Source organism: Ptychodera flava, chromosome 13 (genome assembly GCF_041260155.1).
Source record: "Ptychodera flava strain L36383 chromosome 13, AS_Pfla_20210202, whole genome shotgun sequence".
NCBI lineage: Eukaryota > Metazoa > Hemichordata > Enteropneusta > Ptychoderidae > Ptychodera > Ptychodera flava.
Genome location: NC_091940.1, coordinates 7,922,333 through 7,945,451, shown reverse-complemented (window position 1 = coordinate 7,945,451; position 23,119 = coordinate 7,922,333). Strand labels below are relative to the sequence as shown.

General features: G+C 36.1%; 1 protein-coding gene across 1 annotated transcript; it reads left to right on the top strand.

Moving 5' to 3' along the window:
- Positions 1-972: 972 nt before the first annotated feature.
- On the top strand, positions 973-21,406 carry LOC139147298 (glycosylphosphatidylinositol anchor attachment 1 protein-like). The gene is made up of 12 exons (XM_070718346.1): positions 973-1,091; positions 2,855-3,034; positions 3,373-3,499; positions 4,356-4,521; positions 5,573-5,674; positions 6,897-7,093; positions 7,818-8,017; positions 8,678-8,831; positions 9,646-9,774; positions 10,107-10,318; positions 15,660-15,848; positions 19,593-21,406. Exons 1-12 carry the CDS (start codon positions 1,018-1,020, stop codon positions 19,858-19,860), a joined length of 1,998 nt encoding a protein of 665 aa, XP_070574447.1. The 5' UTR covers positions 973-1,017; the 3' UTR covers positions 19,861-21,406.
- Positions 21,407-23,119: the final 1,713 nt, after the last annotated feature.

Sequence of the window (23,119 nt, the reverse complement as noted above, 5' to 3'; positions counted from 1 at the left end):
CTGTATTGATTGTCTTTAAATTCTAAACTGGAGTTAATGACACTCTATCTGTTTCCTTTATTGCTACAGTATAATTGCATTCTATCCGTAAAAAAAATCAGAGGGGGGGGTGGGGGGGGGGGGGGCATAACGTTTGCTTTGCTGATGGGAAAACACGAGCAGTTTAAAAATATGGGTATAGGGTAAATGATTCTTGCGCATACCGATTGGCGCATGAAAATGGCCGCCCCCATGAATACCTACCTCACCGTCCTCCTTGGTAGAAGTGAACATTTGCTGTCACTGGTTCGCCTGTTGTTAGCAAATTAAGAAAATATTTTAACATCAGTCAGCTGTGCCAGTATATTGTGATTTTGCCATAGGTGTCACAGTGACCGGCTACTCTCTGGAGGAACCCTGCACCGCATGTGAAACTTGAACTTGTTAACTATAAGTAACTGCAAGCGCTGTGCACGGGGGTTTGGTTTGAACCAGCGAATCATTGGAGGTAGAAGACATTTTTGTCAATATGTCATTGCTGATCATCGCCCACATTATAAAATGAACAACTGACTTTGTTTTAATTATGCACAGAACTTATGTTTGTATCTCCTGACCCTAAGTATAAAACTTGTGATACCAAACACTAATTTTAGTTTTGTAATCTATACGAATGTAATGGTTTTGTATCTTCAAGGACCCTTAATGACATATAATGAAGTACATAAGCTAACCCCATATTATGGTTCGACATTTCGTTCCTCAATGCTTAAAGAATGTATAATGACCTCTCTCAAACAATTTATATTTCATCACAATTTACATGTTTTACTTTAGTTGCTGTCTACCATACATCTGTTTGTTGTACATACCAGACAAGTAAAAGACAGAATGCCAAATTCATTGTTGCCTTCTGAATTAAATGCTAAAGTCTGCAAGATATCAGTGACTTTAACAAGCCAACAATCATACTCAATATTTTGAATTTGAATATAGGGCGTAGGACCACATACCTGTCCCAGGAGAAAGTAAGCGAGGATGGCTTTATTATCAGATCCTAAACAGCGAGAGAAGCTTACCAGGCTTATTAAAAAGTACTACTTCAAATTCAGGTAATGAACATGCATATCATCTAATTCTTTCATCCTTTGTAATCATTAAGTGGTATCTAATCCAAAGAAAAAGCAGTCTTTGTTGTAACATGGTGGTCACTGTGTATGAGTCACTTACAGTATGAATAATTGAATTGCTCCGATTGAGTAAATAGTCTTTTTAGCATGACTTAAGGGGGCGCTGCACCCAACACCGCGTATTTTGCTCAAAAATCACTTTTTTGCAAATATTCAATCAAATTTAATTAATTTCTAAACCGAGATTAAAATATTGGTTGGATTCACCTTTCAGCTTGCCAAGCAGTCGTAAGTTGCGTGATACAGAAATGTTAATTTATGCAAATATATGCAAATCACCCTATTTCCTGGCTTCTTTTTCCTCCCAATTTCAAAATTTCCAAAGAATTTAATTCTACTCTGGCACAGATTTTCTGAAATGTTCACATTGTGTTCTTTGAATGCTATATAACAAAACGACTATTTTGTTTTGCAATGAAATTTTTACATTCTGAATAAGAGGCACTTTAGTGTTGCTAATCATGATTTTAATCACTTTTTTGGAGTGTCAGTCTTTCAACCCTTGCCATTTTAGAGTGAGGATAGATTATGCAAAATAAAATAATTGTTTTTTTCTGCATATACTCTTCTTTCAAGTGAAATATTACATTTCAGAAAATAGCGTCAAGTTTTTGACTTAAATTATTTTTTGTCATTAATATGAAAATGTAGGGCTTTTGCCCCTAATATACACCCACTTCATCCTTTGAGTGAACTCTTGCTACCATAGTAAACTTTAGAGTCTCAGCTTTTTAAAAATATACATGTATATACATGTATGAGGGGCTTTACTTGTCATCTTTGATGACAATATTGCTTTGAAAAAACTGTGTTGGCAACAATGCAGCTCCACCTTAAAAGTATTGATACTCATTTTACAGGATTATTTACTCATAAAATCAGTCAAATGCAATGAGAGCATTTGGCCCTTTGTATGCAACAGTTGAGAGATGTGCCTGTCTGTTACTTAACTAAATGACTGTTTTGTCAGGTGTGTAATTAACAAAATGTCTGTCTTGTCATGTGTTTGCATGTAAGAGTTTGTAAAACAACAGTGTGCCCTCCTGTGGCAGTACTTTGCAGGAATGTTAGCTATGTGACCAAAAGCAATACTGCTTAATCTTACACCATTTACTTGAAAACATCACTATAGGTTCTTGCTTACAACTGGCACAATTCTTTTTTCTCAGTAAATATATTTTTTCAGAGTAGTCTGAAAATGCAGTGACCAGTAATCATAGAATTACAATTACGATGGTTTCATTGAGGCCATAAGATTTGAGATGGTGCTGATCCACAGTGCATATTGAGGCATGGTGGCACCATGGAGGGTAGCAGATTAGAAGATAGATAACAGTTGCATGAATTTCCTTTATTATACATGTGTATTCAGTTTGAAAACCTTTGGAAACTACCCAAGTAAGCTACATTCTGGACCACAAAGAGGAAAAACACATGTACATGTACCCATCTCAGCTGTCCATTGTGTAATGGAGCAGTGTATTATTTTACTCACAAGTATAGATGGGATCACAGTCTGCATGTTTAAAAGCAACTCCCTCAGTGGAAAGTGGGTTAACTCTCTGAAAGTATTGAAAGCCTTATCCTGTCACATGCATGTGTTCCAACCTTTGTTTGTAGATCTTTTGAGTGGATAAACAAGATATTTAGTCATCTTGCGAAATGTTTTTGTATTTGAATTTCAGTGTGTTGTGTTACCTTGCTGGCATAGTGTGGATGCTTGCACTGGCATACAAACCTCTCAATGCTGGAACCTACTTCTCTGAGAATGCCTTGCTACCTGGTCTTGTAGAACGGCAGTTTTACAGTGACCAAGATGCCTCTGAATATGTGAGACAGGTCCTGGATGCTGTCAAGAAGGAAAAGTAAGCTACTCATTCTGATTTTCGTATTGTATCTCATTCAGTCCTGATGAAGTTGTTTAATATTGAACTCAATGAATAAAGTTATACCAGTACAGTGTTGTTCATTTGCCTTTATGCCCAGCCTGTTTTGTCAGTATAGTAAGTAGATACAGGTATAGTAAGGTGATCAGAGTTCGTATGTCATTTTATAAAAGTTCTGCTAAGTATAACATTGCAGTGTATATGGATCAAGAGATGAGGTGTTATCGTTGTTCCCATGCTATGCTTCAGAGTACCTGTATTTTCCCATCTTTAGCTAAAGGCACTACATACATTTGTATGCTATATCTTTTAATCAGGGCAATGCCAGTTGACTGGCTCAAAGAAAACATGCAACAGCTTGGACTGGAGACTTATGTTCAGAATTTTACAGCACAACATCCGTTCATGGGCAGAACTGGGAAAGGGAAGGATGCCAAACCTAAAGTAAGTTCAGCTTATCACGTAAAATTTTTTAAAGGTATACAAAAGATACATCTTATTTGTAAGGGTATACGGAACATACTATTATTGTTGATAGTGCTGATTGAAAATGGTGACCCCTGAGTAGCTGTTTTTGTCTCTACAATGGATACTGTATTTACGTTGACATTATCACTGACATTGCACTTCTATTCATCTTATATTAATTGTAATCATCTTCATCTCACCTTCTGATGACAGCAACACGTTTTACCTCTTCTTGCACACAAGCAAGTACAATTTCATATTTTGCTAACATTAGTACCAAAGTAGGCTGCTAAAATTAAGAAGGGCAGGTCATTTCTCAGCTCTATCTAAACGCAACTTGACTAACTTGATAAAAAATTTCAATGGAAAACAAAGGGCTAATACCATATAAGTTCTCAACGTCAACAAGGACTAATGTGAAAACAGGGATTAAGAACTGCCCCCTGTAAGCTGGATGTACAGTTACTATCAGGTAATTATGGAAATTGTGCTACAAGCTTTGATCTGCTGTCTTGTCTTAGTCATGCAGTATAGAAGTAGAGGGAGCCGTGCTGTACATGTACATGAAGGGCAGCTCAGCCATTCCATATCCCAGTGTGTAGCTCTAATTGCATCTGTGCAAATACATGTAGTTGGGGCATTCTAAAGTCCAACAGTCAAAAGAATAAGAATCTTTCAAGTTTCTCTCTTCTTGTGTTGACTTCCGTAACTCTTGGAATCTATGGACTGTGGAATTGAATTTTATGATGACAAGCGGTATTTCCAAAATGTAGTGGATAAACTTATAATTCTGATAAGTTGACCTCGCAAAACACTCACCATCCACTTACAGAGTCTCTCTGGCCAAAATGTGTACGGTATTCTTCGAGCTCCAAGGATTGCTGGAACAGAGGCTGTAGTATTTTCCATTCCCTTCAGACGGACCAGGGATAGTAAGAAGTATGGCGGGACACAGCATGGAATTGGCCTCATGCTGGCATTGGCGAAGTTCTTCAGAAGTAAGTACCTGTTGCGAGTTTATATATCCTGAATTGAAGGTAGTTGTGAAAAGTGGTTAAAATATCAGCATTTGTATTATGGGAAATTAACCGTCACTTCAAAAGTATTATCACCACTTCCAGTGAAACACTACAGACTTCACTTCAATCAAACATTTTTCTTCAAGCTGGGTAGTTTTACCAATGAAAGTTTTAAACATTATTGCTTGGAAATGCCCTTTGATGTACCAGATGCTATTCTTAGAAAAGGAATCATGCACGTAAGTTTTATTTTTTGAAAATAAATATAGCGTAAAGTGTCTAATATCCATGTTATGGAGATTGTTTTGTGAAGACAACAATTGTATTGGTTGGGCATCATCAAACCTGTGACCTGCATTTTCCGGTACATGAGTCCAAGCTGCTATTGAAAAAGAATGAGGATATGCCAAAGTTTGGATTAAGGTAGAACGCACCTCGGGGACAGACATTCGGACTCTCAAACCTTTACAATTCTCTTCTGATATACCACATTTGGGGATTCATTTTAAAGCTCTCCCTGAAAGAAAACTTTTCACCGGCCTAGTTTTTTGAAATTCGAAAATTTTTACTTCTCTCCGTAAAGTTAACACAGGGATGGCGGCCATTTTGAATTTCTAATATCGGTAAATCTTGGGTAATTTGTTTCTCTAGCACCAAAATTTGCATGGTGACCCCCTATTTTTATTTTTGATTTTGAAAGAGAGTGGTTGAAAGATTCCTTGAGGAAAGTTAGAGCAAAAGTTTAAGTCTTTCACTTTCGAGGCGCATACTACCTTAAGAGAGTGACAGATAGATGTCATGCTCTGTATAACTATTTACTGTACTCTTCTTCTTCAGCAGATGTGTCCAAGTCTTATCACTATTATGGCCTGCATTTACTAGTTCAGGTCTAGCTGGGGATATTGCTTGAATGTGAATGAAAACAAAGGCTTGGAAAGAGCTGTACGCAAGTGTAATTACAGAATAACCATGATGTTTGGATTTGCTTCAATTAACTTTTCTTCAACTTTTGTACATTTTCCCTCTTCAGAGCAAACATACTGGTCCAAAGATGTGATATTCCTCATAACCGAACATGAGAGTCTTGGCATTCAGGCATGGTTAGAATCCTATCACCATGTTGAATCTGAATGTAAGGATCATATAATTGTTGGTTTTTGTCTTCCATCACATAAGAAACCTAGAATTCATGAAATACAACATACACATATATTAGTGTTTGCTCAAAGTCATCATAAAAACTGCTTAAGGTGAAGTACTACGAATTACGTCAAAATTAGGTTGTGGTGTCATTTTCGTGAAACTTTGCACAAATATTCTTGGAAGTTGTGCAAGTGCAAAATTGAAATAAAAAATGGGGGTCACCATGCTCGTTTCCATGGAAACGGACATTAAAATGGTATCGTTAGAAATAAATAAAAATGATATAATTCACTTAAACTAAAGAAAGCAATTATAAAACGCTTAGCAAATGAGTTAATTTTAATAAATACCAAGAATTAAGATCCATATCTATCGAATATATAGTTTTCATGATGTTTGTAAAGAAATTTTAACATAAGTATCGATTACAAAATGACGATATCGAAATTATATCACTACATAATTTTCAAACTTTCTTCCTGTTGCTTTGAATGGTGTCATTTTGACCAAACTTGGCGAATAAAATCTTGATATAATACCATTTAGTTTACACTTTTAATAAAAGGGTGTCACCACGCTACTTTTTACAGTATCTCCATTTGAATGGGTAATATGAGCCATGTAAATGGGAGAGAAATGTTAATTTTGTGCCCATATTGAATAAAAACCAGCTTCCTAGGGGGTCAAAATATGATAAGGTTAAAGGTCACATGTATTTCTAAGAGACTGGGTCAAAAAATTAGGTAAAAGCGCATTTTCAACAATGACAGGTGATGTCAAATACATGCGCTACAAAATAACCCATTTGCGGCAGGCTGGAGTTAATCTGCGCAGAAATGTTCTAAAGCGTGTGCGCGTCCGAATTCGTCGCCCTTTACCTTAAGAAGGAATTATTTTGCAACCTTTTTCTTTTTGAAAACCCCATAACCCATCCAGAACTACCTGGCATAATCTGTTATTATACATTCCAGTAGTCAGTTGATCTCTAAGGTAAAGTCTTGATCTCTGTATATGAATAATGATGGTTGCATGAAAGTGCAAGTTAAGTTAGTCCATTTGTATTTACTGTTTTTGTAATTGGAAAAGTAAAATTTGTCACCACGAGTGCCTATTTTGTTTTGGCAAAGGTCTTTGACAGCCGGCAACCATGTGTGTACAAAATCTACTACCAACATGTAACATGTATATTTTTTGCTTTGTTGTTGTGATAGACATCAAATCTTCACTCATGCATGGCCGCAGCGGTGCCATCCTTGGGGCAATTAACCTAGAGCTCGGCTCATCTTCTGTCAGTCATGTGGACATCAAGATAGAGGGGTTGAACGGTCAGCTACCAAACTTGGACCTTGTCAATTTGGCAGTCCGTCTCTGCAAGAAAGAGAGGATGCCTGTCACCATTCAAAACATGGTGGGTAGATAGAGCTTGGCATTTAACCCTCTCATTGTCATGGTTTAGCCCAAACCCATTATTTTCAATGGTATGTGGACCTATCTACTGCAAAATAGGGGTGAATAGATTGAATTGCTCCGTCACATGAAAATGCAGCAAATTGATCGCCGTATATATTTTCATTGAAAATTTCTCCTACCAAGATATTCATGGAAGCTGATAAATGTCTTTTATGCAGTTAATGAAAAATGGTTACTTGACTTTTACATGTACAATTCTTGAGGCCAGAAGGCTTGTTTTGATGTACCTATTTTTGTTTGGCAGTTAAAGGGACAATAGTTGTAAATTTTAATGTTTTCATTATTTTTGTTCTAGAAAACAAGTACATTTTCGTCTAGTGGAGCTTAAACATGGGTTAGATCATTGAACTGCTGTGTAATATAAGCATGTTTGTGGAAACGATGAAAATTCTCTTTCTGGTTTGCAGTTCATCCGCCTCATTTGTGAAATCTGAGTAGATGCTTTGTAGCTGCTCTTTGACAGTTGAACATGTATCAAATACGGCCATGAGAAGGGAGGTTTTAGCATTTACTCATTTTGGTAGGAGAGTGATATTGTACAGACATACATGTAATCTCTAGAAGTCCTCATTTTTTCCTGAATATCCACGTGCAGTATTGGTGATTCTCACCGTAACAAGCCAACCATACTGAGAAGATGTCTTCTGTTTTATTTGTTGCAGGCGGACCCAGCGCCAAGAGATGTAGAAAACTTGATAGGATTCCAACAAAATGCCAAAATAATGCTCTCAAATATGGTACATCAGGCATCTGGAAAACCCTCTGGAAATCATGGATTATTCCACAAGTACCATATCGAAGCCATAACACTGAAGGGCATTGATGCAAAGAACAAAGCTCAGGGCTTCAGAGTCTTTGGAAGGTAAGGAAAAGTCTCATTTCTCACTAAATGTAGATTGTTAGTGGAACAATGATGTAAAGCATCAAGTTTGAAAACATTGATGAAGACCACGGTATTCCTTCTGAGTTCACAAATAGGTAATAAGGGACTTCCAAACCAAGTTTGTTAAAGTGGTATGTCTAGGCTTACAAAACTTTCAAAATCAAAACTGATAAGACGAACACCCATTAATCACCAAACATCGGAATGACATGATCTCTTTCATCTTTTTGCAAAGTTTGATCACTACGGTGGGAAATGGTAGTCAACGTGCTGATCACTAGATGTTGTTAACGTACTCAGCCCAACTGTACACTTAGAATCATGTACATGTAATCTATCAATTTATGGTTATTCAATGCATAGGTACAAACTGACTTAATATTCTTCAAATTTGACGTGTGTCACTGGTGACAAATCTTTTGAAGTGAATTTATTTCACCAGAAAGATTGTAAACATAATATGTACATGAGCACAAAAAAGGCAAGGCAAAAAGAATCTAAGGGCTTGTGAAAGCAATGGAAATAACTCACATTTTGAACTGCGTTCACTTTTCAATGCAATCTATGTACATATTTGTGTGCATAGACTGAATTTCAGTGAAAATGATTACTTTGCATATGTATGTATATTTCTGACAGGGTTTTGGAAGGAATCTTCAGGAGTTTGAACAACATCCTGGAGCGTTTTCATCAGTCATTTTTCTTCTACCTTTTGCCATCCATTGATCGTTACGTCTCTATTGGTCTGTACATGCCTCCGTTTGGACTGCTGGTCGCAGTTCCTGCCATCTATATATCCTTTACAGACCATAGACTACAATTGCATTACCCATTCCTAGAACTTACTATCTTTCCACAAGTATGCGAATGTTTTATTTTCACAATCCCCACACAATATTAATAATCTTTGGTGGAATGGAAATGTAGATCAGTGACAAAATAGGTTTATTTCTAATGGTGTCGCAGTTCCATTGTTAAGAATTAATTCGCAAATTAAATCACTTGTCCCAAATTTCCTTATAAGACTTGTCAAAATTACACATATCAGGTAAAGTAGGCAAAGTGGTACTATCAATAATGTTACCATGACAATACTTAACCTGGCACAGCAAAGAATCTGTAGCTCAAGCACAGAATAAACAAATCAAATATCTGTTGCTAGTGACCAAAATCGTAACAATGCCACATTTAGGACCTAAAATCAGCATAAGCTACTGAATTTGGAGGGTTCTTTCTATCCCTTTACATGTACACCCAACCTGTGTTGATTCAGTCGCATGACAGTACTTCCAATGGATTGATCGTTTCTGTATATATAACAGTGGAGATGAAAATAATTATGTTGTGTAATGAACCTTTTGTAAAACGATACCTGTTCATTTTGAAATCTCTTCAAGACATGTAACATTTTTCCTACCGAATTTTGGAAGAATCAAATTTTTTTCATGACAACGTTGGTTGGACATGTCGACAGGGAAATTGAGGTAAATGATTAATTGAGAGCAAAATGCATGGTAAAATGCTGACACATAAGATGCAACTGTTTATTTTTTGTAAGTTTTCAACTCCTGGTAATGGAGATTAGATTTGACCTTGACTGTTCATAAGCCATTGTACTGTGGATAGACATGTCAAGTGTTAGTGTGATGCGGGACAATGACAAATCAAAGGAAAAAGAAGAAAAAGAAGAGAAAAAAGAAATGGAAGGAGAGAAAAAAACAGATGAGAATTTGAAGGTATGTGTCTGTTAAAAAACGTATCGAATAAAAAATTATTGATACTTTATTAAAAAAATATGGTAAACATTCAAATACCAACCGATCAATAGTCTGTTAGATTTTTGTGTTATACCATGTATTTGAATGATTATTTGCAGACTTACAGAGATTTTCTTTGTGTTAGCCTCATAGCTGAGAAATGTCATTAGTTAGGTGTGCTGATCTTTACCATGTAATATGAAAAATGTTCTCACATCATTGATTATTTTGATGAAAATTGTATGTCATATTATCTGAGTTAGAGGATGCACCATAACAATATCGTATCACAATCTTTCACATTTTTGCAGCTGGCTACAAACATCAAGGCTATACCCTACACATTCAGCTCTGTTATCCCGACAGCACTAGTGGCACAGTTTACAGGTCTTTTGTTGTATTGGAGTCCTGAGACTTGTGGAAAATGGGCCCAGATATTTTCCATTGCTCCGAAGGAAGCCGTCACTATCGGCATCACTGCCTATCTACTCGGAGCATCATGTCTGCCATATTTTACCAGAAGGTGGGTTGCCTTACCACAGACATTATTCATAACTGTGACAAGTATGCATAATAAAGGATTGTAGGTGTACTTTCATATATATAATCAGCCATTGCAGTATGATTGAAATAACATTTTGGATAAATCACTGTACAATTTCATTTACCATTTGAATGCAACATTAAATGATACTGCTTGCACTCCACTGCATTTTTTTAATCTGGTGGTTTTTAGCTCATATTTGGTTTTGTATATAAATACCAAAAAGAGCTTAGGCCAAAAAAAAAAATATGTGCTGTTCCGATTACATGGTTTTCAAAAATAGGGTAGTGTAGGTAGGGAAATTTTTTTTTTTTTCATTTTTTTTTATTTCTCAATGTGCATTTTGTACGCGTTCAAACAAACTACCAGTGAATAATTTCCTCATGAAACGCACTCAAATTGAATACCAATATATTAAAATAAAATATTCATCAGTAGAATTGAAGTGTGTGGTTTATTAGACTGCCACGGAAATTGATATGGCTGAATAACAATTCTTTGACAGGAACGTTAACTGTTTATCCAAAGGTAAATCCTCAGCTTTTTGCAGTCACTCGCAAGAAAAACGCACATACTTTACGTTGAAGTTGTTTGTAGCCTCGCCAACCTGTATATTTGTCTGCTGTACTTCCAACCACGGCCCAGCAGCATCACTGGCACATTCAACTCGAATAGAGTACATTTTACATTCAGAAAAACCTGGACGGTGTTCTTCCAAAATTTCTTCGATGTTCGTTCTGTTTAACAGAAGACAAAATCGACCTTTCTTCGCCATGATCGCATTTGCGAAACAAAATTGAGTACACGTTATGTTCCATCCGAGTCACCATTTTGTTTGAGACGAGGCCTGCTATAAGTAGGGATACCAGGCCCTTTTTGTTCTTGGTTAAACTTACTTGAATTGTATGTTTTCTTGAAGATCTTGTCTCAGGATTCAAAAAACTGTTTGAATGATGGTTCTATCTTGTCTACTTCCAGGGTTATGATTTTTTTAGAATTAGAATATGCTCGATTTTTTTGACAAATGGTCAATAAATTTCAACATATGGCTAAAAGAGTCATTTTGTGGGTATATCCCTATGAAAAAATATAGTTGTATAATAACATTAATTCTCTAACTAATCTGCTTTAAAATACTTTGTGCAATATATTGTAAGAGTACGGTATAAGGAGCTTTTGTTTTCTTTACACAGAGACTTGAAAATGCCAAAAATTTTGTGAGACAGAGTTGAAAATTGGACGGCTCCGTGTATACTACCAGTCAAAAAGCTATTTTTCGCCATTTTCAAACTACTGTAACTTTCAGAGTTTTTAAGTCAAATCTGTCAAATTTTGGACAGTTAAACTTGAGTAATAACAAAAAAGAATAGATATATTTTAGATCTGTAAAATTTCTTAAATGTTACATTTGAGAACTTCTGATATTCAAAAAACCAAAAATCATAGGAATATGAATAAAATAAGTCATTGTTCAACTGATCAACTCACAGTACAGAATAATCCCCCTGGAGCTGTCCTTTTTTACACAAGAATATTACTCCCCCCCCCCCCCCCCCCCCCCCCCCCCAAAAAGCTGTCATCTTGTTGTACTCAATTTTCCTTTAGCATTGAAATCTAGAGTCAGGGTTATGATTTTTTTCCTTTCCTTTCCTTAGATTTTTCATTCTCTCTTCATTTGCCCGTCTTTCAACTTGTCTTGTTTATCAATTCCCGATTCCTGCACTACCCCTGTCTGTCATTTTCCCCAGTTTACGTTAATGCTGTTTAAAAATAAAGGTTGTTTACATACATTTATTATAATAATAACCATGGCATGCTGACTTTATTCCCATACATCATTGAAAGAGTATTCATTTCTGTTGTCAAATATCATTTTGTAAATTTTGTGTAATATCAACAAATGAAAAATGAACACAGTTTAATGTTCGCAAAACTACCAGGGTTAACGTTTGAAAACAGTTGATTGTAGCGTTGGCAGTTAGGGGCTGTTCAACGAAGTACGTACGTACGGCAAAATTCACGGTAAATTCCGAACGCACAGATTTTGAAACTACTCAGAACTGACCTTAACACACAGTTTTTGGTGTACGGGTTTATATTTTAATGATAGAATGACTATAAAAAGTAAAATTGACCAAAATTTTGCTCGATTCACTATCACAAAACACTTCCGGGTTTTCACTTGGCCTGCATAATATGGCCGCGCTGTGCATGGCGCGGTTTGGAAATGACAACAAGAATGTAAATGAAAGATTACATCAAAAAACGGCCATGAAAATGCTTCAAACTTTCCACAAATTTAATACAACAGTTACTGTTTGGTATACTAACTCCGATCACTGAAAATTGTCCCTGCATTTTAGCGAAAACCTACCTACAAAACGCCGTTTAGGCACTGAACAACATACTGTAACGAGCCATTCCATTCTAACATAGGAAGTAGTGGCCTGAGAAATGTGCGTGCCGCAGTACGGCACGCTGTATGGTGAAAAATAATGCTTGATTTTGAGCGCTAAAATGACACGATATTTTTTTCTTTATTTTCAAAAAAAATCCCATGGTAGAACGAGCAGTTGAATTGGAATTTTTTTTATCGAAAATTTTATTGAATTAGACAATACTTTTTGAGATACAGCAGTTTGAAAACCGGAAACCGTTCAGTGTGCAACAACTGTCAGTGTCATGTCGCAAGTTTTCATGAGCGTCTGGCATCACTTCTATTAGTCTCGGTTTACCCAGACTGCAGTGGGGCTCTACTTCCGCCCGCCCACACTGTGTGGGCGGGCGGAAGTAGAGCCCCACTGCAGTCTGGGTAAACCGAGACTACACTTCTATAAGAATGACCTATTAGTTCTCGCGTGATTCGCGCGATTTGTCACAGTTCTCGCGTGATTTTCATGCGTTTCACGTTTTTTCATATTGTTATTTTTACTTCCGGGTTTACTAGGCTCTAAAAAGTCTAGGGTCGGGGGGTTAAAATTGGGGTAGGTCGGGTAATCGGAACAGCACATATTTTTTTTTTTGGCCTTATATGATGAGTCGGTGGCGTCTGTATGTCTGTATATTTGTGGGTATGTATGTGCAGATGTATGTCCGTCACACACAAAGGCTCCCATACTGCCAGAGCTACCATCTCAGTATTTGGTGTACAGGTAGATGCTGGGGTTGAGATGTGAATTTGTTCAAATGAACACATCAGTGTCAAAAATGTGCAAATGAGGTAAGAAAAAGTGAAGTCCTGCAAATGTGCAGGGGTGATGGCATGCCAGTAAGAAACAGGCCAACTCCACTGATCTTGAGTCATTTCCTGTCATTGTTTATGAACTGTTACATATTAACAGACCTGCTGAAACCATAGACAGTAGAGGGGGGAAGACCGTCTGTACTCAAACTAAGAGGGGCTTGTTTCTGCTATGCATGTTGTTAAAGTTGACCTCCAGTACCTAAAGTTTCAGACCTTAATTACTTTTGTCATTCTTGTTTTTCTGGTTTAAGTATTTCTTGTTGTTTTTCTGGTTGTACTCTGCAGAAATCATCGTCATAATATCAATGTAGAATTTTCCTCCACTGAACAGATAGAAACAACATTTATTGTTGATCATTGGTAACCCATACTGGTATATACCAATTCTGATCAAATTTGAGCGACACCGTATAATTGCGTTATTTTTTATTTATGAAATACAACTGTACAGTTTTGAATGCTTACCCACAATACTAATTCATAGCTCTAATGATAGCTCCATTTGATGTAGAGTAGGCAGATATGGCTTGCTGTCTATCTGTTCATCCATCCATCATTCCCCTCATTTGTGTGTGCATGTGTCCATGGCCATTATCCATACCATAGATGCATTGACCAGTGCATGTGTCCAAGGCCATTAGCTATACAGATGCTGACCAGTACATATGTCCAAGGCCATTTCTAATACATGCATTGAACAAGCTCTAAATGCTTTGCATCCTATGATGTACATATATACCCGGTATATATAATTATCAATGAGTTTTGCAATATTGAAAGTCAAATAGTTGTCCATTCTCGTCACTCTTGAAATCTGATGCAACGGTACTATCTAGCCTAAGGATCGGCGACACTGATGTCATCCCTTCAAACTCTGTACGTAATCTTGGCACGATTCTAAACAGGAATGGTGCTATGTCTGATCATATAAATCACGTTTGTAGAAATGGCCACTACTCATTATATAGAATTGGCAAGATCCGTAACCTTCTCGATCAGGACACTACCGAGACATTGATACACGCATTTGTAACATCTCAGTTAGATTATTGTAATAGTCTCTTGTATGGAATTAACAAAGATCAGCTTCACCGTTTGCAATCTCTTCAAAATGCCGCAGCACGTTTAGTCAGCCGTTCTCGCAAATTTGATCATATTACACCTGTACTAGTTGATTTACATTGGCTGCCTGTTGAAGCACGTATTAAGTTCAAGATTATGTTAATTACTTTTAAATTGATTAGAGGCTTTGCACCTATGTATTTGACAGAGCTGATAGAGCAATATGTTCCTACCAGAGATCTCCGTTCTGCAGACAAGTTACGTCTGATTCCACCTCACGGTAAATTCAGTAAAGCATACGGCCAGAGAGCCTTTTCAGTGTGTGCGCCATCATTGTGGAATATGTTGCCTGTAGAGATTCGTACTGCAAGAAATGTTGAGTCTTTTACATGCGTTTGAAAACCTATCTTTTTAATCTGTATTATCAGTGATTTGTTCATGCTTTGCGGTACATTTTCTTCACCGCAGTACTGCTCGTGTGGTGCGTTTTATCCCTGACACTTGTATTTTGTGAAATCGCTTATTCTTTTGTGTGTTCTGTACAGCGCACTGTGACGTATGTGTAGTGCGTTTTTTCAAGAATTTTTTTCATAATAATAATTAATAATAATAATAGACATGCCAGATTGTTACTTCAGTTCTGTTTTTTAAGCAGCAAGTGGTTTTAACTATATCAACTGTTGCAGTTTTACATGAACACACCAGCAAGACTTAAATTAATCTTGTGGTTCAATGTGGCAGCTATACAACCATAGATTTGTAATGTTCATGTCATGTGCTTCTCACAATGGTTTTGGTACAGAAGGCAACATCACAAAAAGGGCCTGTTGCATTGTTGAATTCTTAAGTGTGCTTACATGCTGTTCATGTACCGGTATATGTGCACTAGTTTCTTGTCAACCACTAATGATCAATTCTCAGAAAGGTCTTCATCATCATCTGACACCATTTGACTGCGTAGGTCATGATTACCACTTTTGAATAACCCACTTTCTTCCTTCCTGTCTGATGTAGGTCTATTACAAAAGCAGATGAGAGAACTAAAGAAGAATTTTTATGCAGTTGGCCGCTGCTGAAGTGTTTGGCTTTGATTTGGCACGGTGTCTTGATGGGTGGCATTGCCATGATGAACTTCTCATTAGGATATTTCCTCACCATGGTAACCGTTCCTATCTTCTGCCTCTCAAGGCCCACCATTAGCAAGTGAGTAGGTCTTCAAGGAAATAAGTCTGACAGATTGGTATTTGTGGCAACAGTATTTGTGTTCATCAAGGACTGATGGATATTGCCAGGTTTTTGTTGTTTGTCCGGTGCTTTATTAACATGAGGAATAAAATGATAAATTATGAAAATTTCTAGCATTGAGCAATGTGAGGTGTCAATTCTTATACAACACAGCTTTCTATCATGCAAGTTTATCAGCTGCATCTCTCTATATACTGCTGTAATTGTTTTCACCTCGGCAGATTGTCCACTTTTACTCTCACTTTGCTTTATATATATTAATAAATTAACCCATTGAAGGGCTGTCTGTGTATCTTTCCACAGCAAGGTATTAATCCGATACACAGGGCTCAACTTCAAATTTGAATACCGATTTCAAAACAGCAGTATAGCAGCTGCAGTGTGGTTGTTACATGACTTCTGCAGCTTCTTGCAATGAGAAGGTTGAAGTAGAGTTTGTCGTTCACCTCAAGTGCCTGTAAACAGGTCAACAATCATCATTGATAGCGATAGGTGTTGGCAAAAAACCGTGGTTGTGAAATTGTTCAGGTAGAACATGCCTCGGGGACAGATACTCAGATTCTCAAATTTTAACAATTCTTTTCTTATACCATACCACTTGTGAGGGTTCATTTTAAAGCTCTTGGTGTGAGAAAACTTTTCACCAGCTTAGTTTTTGGAAATTCGAAAATGTTATTTTTTCTCCATAGAATTAACACACAGATGGCGGCCATTTTGAATTTCAAATATTGGTAAATCTTGGGTAATTTGTTTCTCTAGTACCAAAATTTGCGCAGTGACCCCGATTTTTATTCTTGATTTTGAAAGAGAATTGTTGAAAGATTCCTTAAAGAAAGTTGAGCAGTAGTTTAAGTCTTTCACTTTCGAGGAGCATGATACTACCTTAATAGGAAAGAGCCAGCTCTACAATATTGCCTTTATCTTTTTTTCATGCAGAATTCACTTAACAGCCATATTTGTACTGTTCTCAAGGATATTTTGTTGACTATTTATCCATACATGTACTTTTTAATCAAGTGAAATAACAAATAGAGACATTTCTTGGCTATAGGAATGTGACATCCCATAGTTTGATGTTAAAGTCATGGAAATAGTATTGAGAAACAGTAATATGCACAGGTAATTTCATGGTCAGATTTTTAAGGCCAAATTATGATTGTTATATTGATTTATCAATGTTTGTCCATGTGAAATTGGTAAATTTTACAAATCATGCTGTATAGTAGGGGAGATGTACAAGCAGAGGCAATGTTCTTGAGTTATCATGGTATGAAAAATATCACAAACACATCGGTCAAGCAGTGATCGTAGCAAAGCATCATTCTTATAAGACTTCAGTTCTTTTGATAAAGTTGTTTCATGTCACCAAGGGAGCTCTAATAATCCTTGCTTCCATTACTCGTTATGCATATCACACCTCATGATGGCGCTGATCATCAAGCCACTGGTGCTGATGCTATTCAGACAAAATTACAAAGTTGAGGGCAGTAGAGCTTTTTTACACTGCTCAGAGCATTTGAATCATTATGAAATGTTAACCCTGTGGAATGTGTTCTCCCTTAAAGTTAAGAATATTTTTGTTGAGTAAGCAGAAAACAATAGGTTTACATTCTGAAATCACTGAGAGAATGAATATTCATGATATTTTTCTCCTTCCAAATTTATCTAACATTTTGCATCTTTTAATGATTGATTATGAAAACTGAAATATATTTGTTTGTTTGTTTTATTATGCATATAAACTAGCTAACGAATAGATGCCATTAATTGTCATTTTTACAAATACATTATGTTAGTGTTCTTAAGTTATTTTATCTTGTGGGCCTGCAATTGAGAATAGGTATCACTTACAATGGAATGATAGTCTTAAATGTGAAATGTTCCATGAAAGGGGCAATAGTTAGTGCAGAGAGTGTTTGTTGTTTGTTTTTAAAGCTAAAGAGTAAATCTTTACAAATGTCATAGCAAATTAATTCCTTGTGAAAATCAACACTTAAAACTACAAACAGTTTGAGTGAAGTTTTTTCATAGGGTGTTGATAGATATAAATTTTTGGTCACCTCTGTGCCTGTTTCATTTTCATTCATCATGAGTGTGTGTCAACGTTGTGAGAGAGCACACACCTGTGTGTGTTTTCCCTGATTGAAATTTGATAAAAGGTGAAAGCAATTTGCAAAAGCTTGTCAGTGTCATTGACCTTGAAGCGTCAATCATTATAAGATGGCAACTATCCCAATGAGAAACGTAAGGTGAATTGCATCCTTGATTGATGGTTCTGGACTTCAAGTATTTCGCTAACGAACAGGTTTTCTCCAGGTGGCTGATTAGCTCTCATGTCCTGATTACTTCCATAAAAATACAGGACCAACCACTCTTCCTTTAGACGTCCTTTGAAGCCCAAAGTTTTGAAAGAAACTCTGCAATGTTTTAATATCAATGTTTGAAAATCAGTGCAAAAACTGAATTTAAAGTTATAACACCATAAATTTTTGTCAAATATGTAGATGGAAGAACACATTGTGTGCATTTCTTTTCTTTTAACCCTTTCACCCCCAGTTCCCTGTATACAGGTCCAACTTTACCATAGAAAACAATGGATTTGGGACAAACCATGGTGGTGAAAGGGTTAAATCTGTGCGTTTGCATTCTGCATTGATGCTCTTTTGTTTTCCTATGTCCTGTTTGATTGGAGTACACTGCTTAATTTCCTGGTTTGTACAGGGCAGTAGAAGCTCTGCTGTCAGTGATTCGTTTAATTAGTAAAATTGTGACCTACTATTTGTGACCTCTTTATAGTCTGTCTCTGTGCTCTTTCTTTACATACACTGATTGATGATTTCAATGTGTTCTTTCGTTTCAATCAGTAATTTGTGACCTCTTTTTTGTGACCCTTCGTACTCTTCCTTCATGCTCATTGTCGTCACATGTCTTGCCTTGACTACAATGCAGTGGTTGATGTTTTTCTGATTGGTTCAGTACGTACATGAATTGTGGCCATTTTTATCTTCTCAAGTTTGTTAGTTAATCGTGTCAGTGAACTGTGAACCAGAAACGTTGCCCCAGAAAACTAAACCGTTGAACCATACATATGCAGTTAAAGTGTCAAACAATTGTCCTTGTGTTTGATCCACTCTGGCATTTGTCACAGTCAAATTGTCACTGTAGAATCACTCTAATTAGATCTGATCTATATTTATAAAGCTTGTGATGAGAAATTCAGTGATTCAGAGCATTTAATCCCATGAATTACATAAATTAGTTCTTTATAAGCGACAGGTTTACAGGTGTTTTCAATCTTTTGCTTTTAAAGACTCCAACCAATTTGAATAATCTGAAATTCTGTTTTTTTTTAAATAATAATAATAATAGTAATAATAATAATAATGCTTTATTCCCATTCCAAAAGTGTGTGAAAAAAACGCTTACATATACAGTCACATAAAGAAAGTATTCAGACATATCTGAGAAAATGAGAGTGAAAAATAGTTGTCCAGCAACTATTACCGGGTCCACTCCCAACCAAGTACCTGATTGTTTGACAAATTCACAGTGTGGGCTGACTATTATGACTGAAATTACATAGAATATGCAAATTAAACTTTAATTCACAGCATTGATAAACATGTAATATAGAAGTAGGTTTTGTCTTATTCTTTCTGTGATGTTTGTCACTTCTAATGCTGTTTTTACCTTGCCTTACAGAATTGGTCGTTTTGTACAAGCAATACTGCTGTTGTGTGTCAGTCCACTTATGCTTGCAGTATGGTCTGGCATCATCCACACTATCTGGACATCCAGCGGTGCCACTGGTATGGATTTATTTGTCGAAGTGATGGCCTCAAGCAGAACGGCCATGTTTGATTCGGTGGTAGACTGCTATGTGTACAATAACTGGCTATTTCCTCTCGCCAGCTTGTTGTATTTTCCAAACTGGCTCATGTTTTGGTGTGTCCTTTGGCAGAACCCATGAAGGAAACATTTCCAAACAGCTTAGGTAGGTCTGGCTAGTAGTGTTTTTGTCAATAAATTATTTGTTGTTAAGTTTGTTCCATCAAGATGTGTTAAGTACATTGTCCTGCAGACAGTTGTCACAATAATCATGCATGTCATAGCAAAATTTCAGTTTTGTAGAATAAGATTTGACCGAAAATCACGTTAAATTGCAAACTTTTTTCTCTTATACAAAGGTCAGGTACTGATAATGAAACTTCTATGCAAAATTTGTTTTCTGTCCTTCCTGATGTGTAGTCTCCATGGACAATTTTACAGTTGTTCATGACAGTCTTTGACATGTGCAAAGGCAGATAATAAAACTGAGGTAGGGATTTGATCAAGATTTTTATATGAACAGAGAGCAACATATTCAGGATGTCTTTTGCAGTTTTCCCGTTTCAAAGTTCTGTATTCAGCATATCAACACAATTCCCTGTTCATGTATTTATGTGACACACATGTGGCAAAATTAACTTCAGTTTAACCTTCGAGTCTTGTGACAACACACTGGTGTGTATCTTTTTTTTGCTTGTAAAGTAGATACAGCATTGAAACTATAGAAGATTTATTACTGCTCAAGATTATTCAATAATTGTTAGTTACATGTTGCAGAAAACATGGTAAAATTCAAAAGTTTATCAATATTTTGATTTTGGTAAAGTAAAAAACAAGAATACATGTCACTTTAAAAGTTTTCATGTCTTGTTGTGAAATGTTCAAACTCATTTTGACTTGAATGTTTGTGTATTGTCAATTTGTGAAATATTGGAATATATTTTTTGATTTGTTCAAAATCCTTTTCAGTATTTTTATTGGATGTTGATATCATTTCCATACAAGTTTGGATTTTCACTTTTTAATAGATCATATTTAAATTTAAATCTGTGACAAGATGGTATGCTTTGCTGATAACGCTGAAAGCAAAGGAACAAATCATAGTTATCAGCTCTACATTGCAGTACTTCAGCTTCCTTCTCTGAAACTTAGTCCATTTGCAGCAAGGACAATGTACAGCTTTCAAATTTACCAAATTACAAAGGACAACTCTTATCACAAAAATGTACTGAGTTTAAAAGCATCAAGCAAACTAAGGTTTGAGTTTTCCATTGCTGCCATAGGTGTAGAAACATGTCAGATAACTTTTGTTTTCTTTCACCTCGACTACTGCATGTGCATTGAGACAGTTTGAAAGTAATTACCATTTTGAAAGTACTTATTTCACAGGTTTATACATTGTGTTACTACTTTCAGTTGATCTCTACACTAATTGACTCTTTTTATCGTTTCAACCAAAACATTTTTACGTCAACTGTCAAGTAGAGTCGGACAAGGAAATTTTGACACAAATGCAAAAATAATTAAGTTATCAACAAAAGTTGAAACCAGCAAGACAATATCAACAAATGGATCAGCTCACTTTAAAAATATTTTATGCAAATATTGTATACATTTGTTATTTTTGGCACTGAAAACACAAACTTTAAGAGGAAATTAAAGAATACAAATTTTTTGTAAATTGTCAAGTTTTTGTCTGTCGTAAAGTGTTGTTCTGTTTTGAACAAAACAGCTCATTTCTTGGATAAAATTCTGTGTCCCACTTTCGAAAAGAATATGAACGAACTATTCTTTCGCAAAAGCATTCTCACTTGTAATCTTAAATGCTAAAATCTGTTTTTGATTCTTGTAAAAATTGATACATCAAGAATTCTTGAAATTGAAAACAGCTCACTTTTATGGACAGGGGCTGTATGCTCCTGAAAAGTCCTCGAAAGTCTTTGAATTTTAAGGCCAGCTTTGACCCTCCCCTCCCAACATCCTCCCCAAAAGTCCTTGAAAAATCCTTGAAAATTGATTATCTACCCACAATTTTCAAAAATCATGAGGTGATCAGTCGTGATATCATAAAAATGCTACGTAAAGTGATATATAAAAATGATAAATTGTAAAACTGATATCTGAAAGACTGTATTTTTGGCTCTAAAAATGTTCTAGAAAATTGTTGAAAAAAGTCCTTGAATTTTAAGTGACTTTGAGTGTGTGGATCCTGTATCGAAAGAAGATCACATTATGTTTCAGGTCTGGTAGAGTTCCCACACAGCAGGGCAATGACCTGCACATAAATATGGACTGTATCATCTGAGAAAATGACATCTCTCCTTCACCTTCAAAGTACATGTATACAGAACTTTTCACCCCATTCCATCTATGAAAGTTCAACTGTTTCTGTCAAAGCATCAAGGTTGTACTAAAATTTAGCCATTAAGGGACTGATAAGGCTGATTCTAAATGATGTCAAAGTTTTGTGAAATTTTTACATACAAAGATGACAGACATAGCACAGGACTTTGTTTCTATCAATGTAATGATGGAAAGCATGTGTGTCACATTACAAGAACATTTGCCATACTTGCTGCAATGGACATAGATGAATGACAAACAAGTTTGTCTGAATTACTATTGTTAACTGCCATTTTTACTAGCAACATTATATTTCCTGAAAGTCCTTAACCCTCTCGTATTTTGCATAAAATGCATCAAAAATCAGACTAAAATAAGCAATACAGAAATGCTGTTTCCGTAGACCATGACTGTTTCCATGGTGATGATGAAGCTATTGATAATCGAATGACATGTTGTACCGTAGATCTAGCGGAGCAGTGTATTTGAACAGCTGGACTGCAGACAAATTCACAGGACAACTCGCCAATGATTGTGGCAAATCACTTGAATTGAAAAGCCATACCATCACCGTATGAGCCTCCCCCTGCCGCTTAATAGACTCCACAGTACAGGTTAATAAACAGATGCTTGAAAGTCAGGTGAACCTGCCATGATGCAAAATTATATGTGATTTCATCCAAGTGAAAACAGGACTGTCTTGCCTGCTGAATTTTGTTTCTGCATATTGGAGTCTCCCAACCTTATGTGACTACTTATAGAATATTTCACAGAGTGTTACTGCCATCCATTGTAAATGGTTGGTTAACATGCTGTTAAAACAGAAATAACTGCTGATTCATACTTCCTAATCACATTTGCTGAATTTTGTCACTTTCTAGTTTTGAAGACTCCTATAATGTCATCCAGTAAACCAGTAAAATGTCATTGTTATTTTGTTGAGGAATGATTTGATTATTGGAATATCCATATGAGGATTGGCAGAAATGATAAAATATGAAGACAGTAAAATCATGTTAATTTTTTTTGTAAAATAAAGTAGTGTTGCTGCCTTTGAA

Coding starts and splice junctions, on each gene's coding strand:
- LOC139147298 (XM_070718346.1), top strand. CDS start 1,018: ATGGCTTTATTATCAGATCCTAAACAGCGAGAGAAGCTTACCAGGCTT. Junction 5,675..6,896: donor TCACCATGTTGAATCTGAAT/GTAAGGATCATA, acceptor TTGTTGTGATAG/ACATCAAATCTTCACTCATG. Junction 9,775..10,106: donor AAACAGATGAGAATTTGAAG/GTATGTGTCTGT, acceptor ACATTTTTGCAG/CTGGCTACAAACATCAAGGC.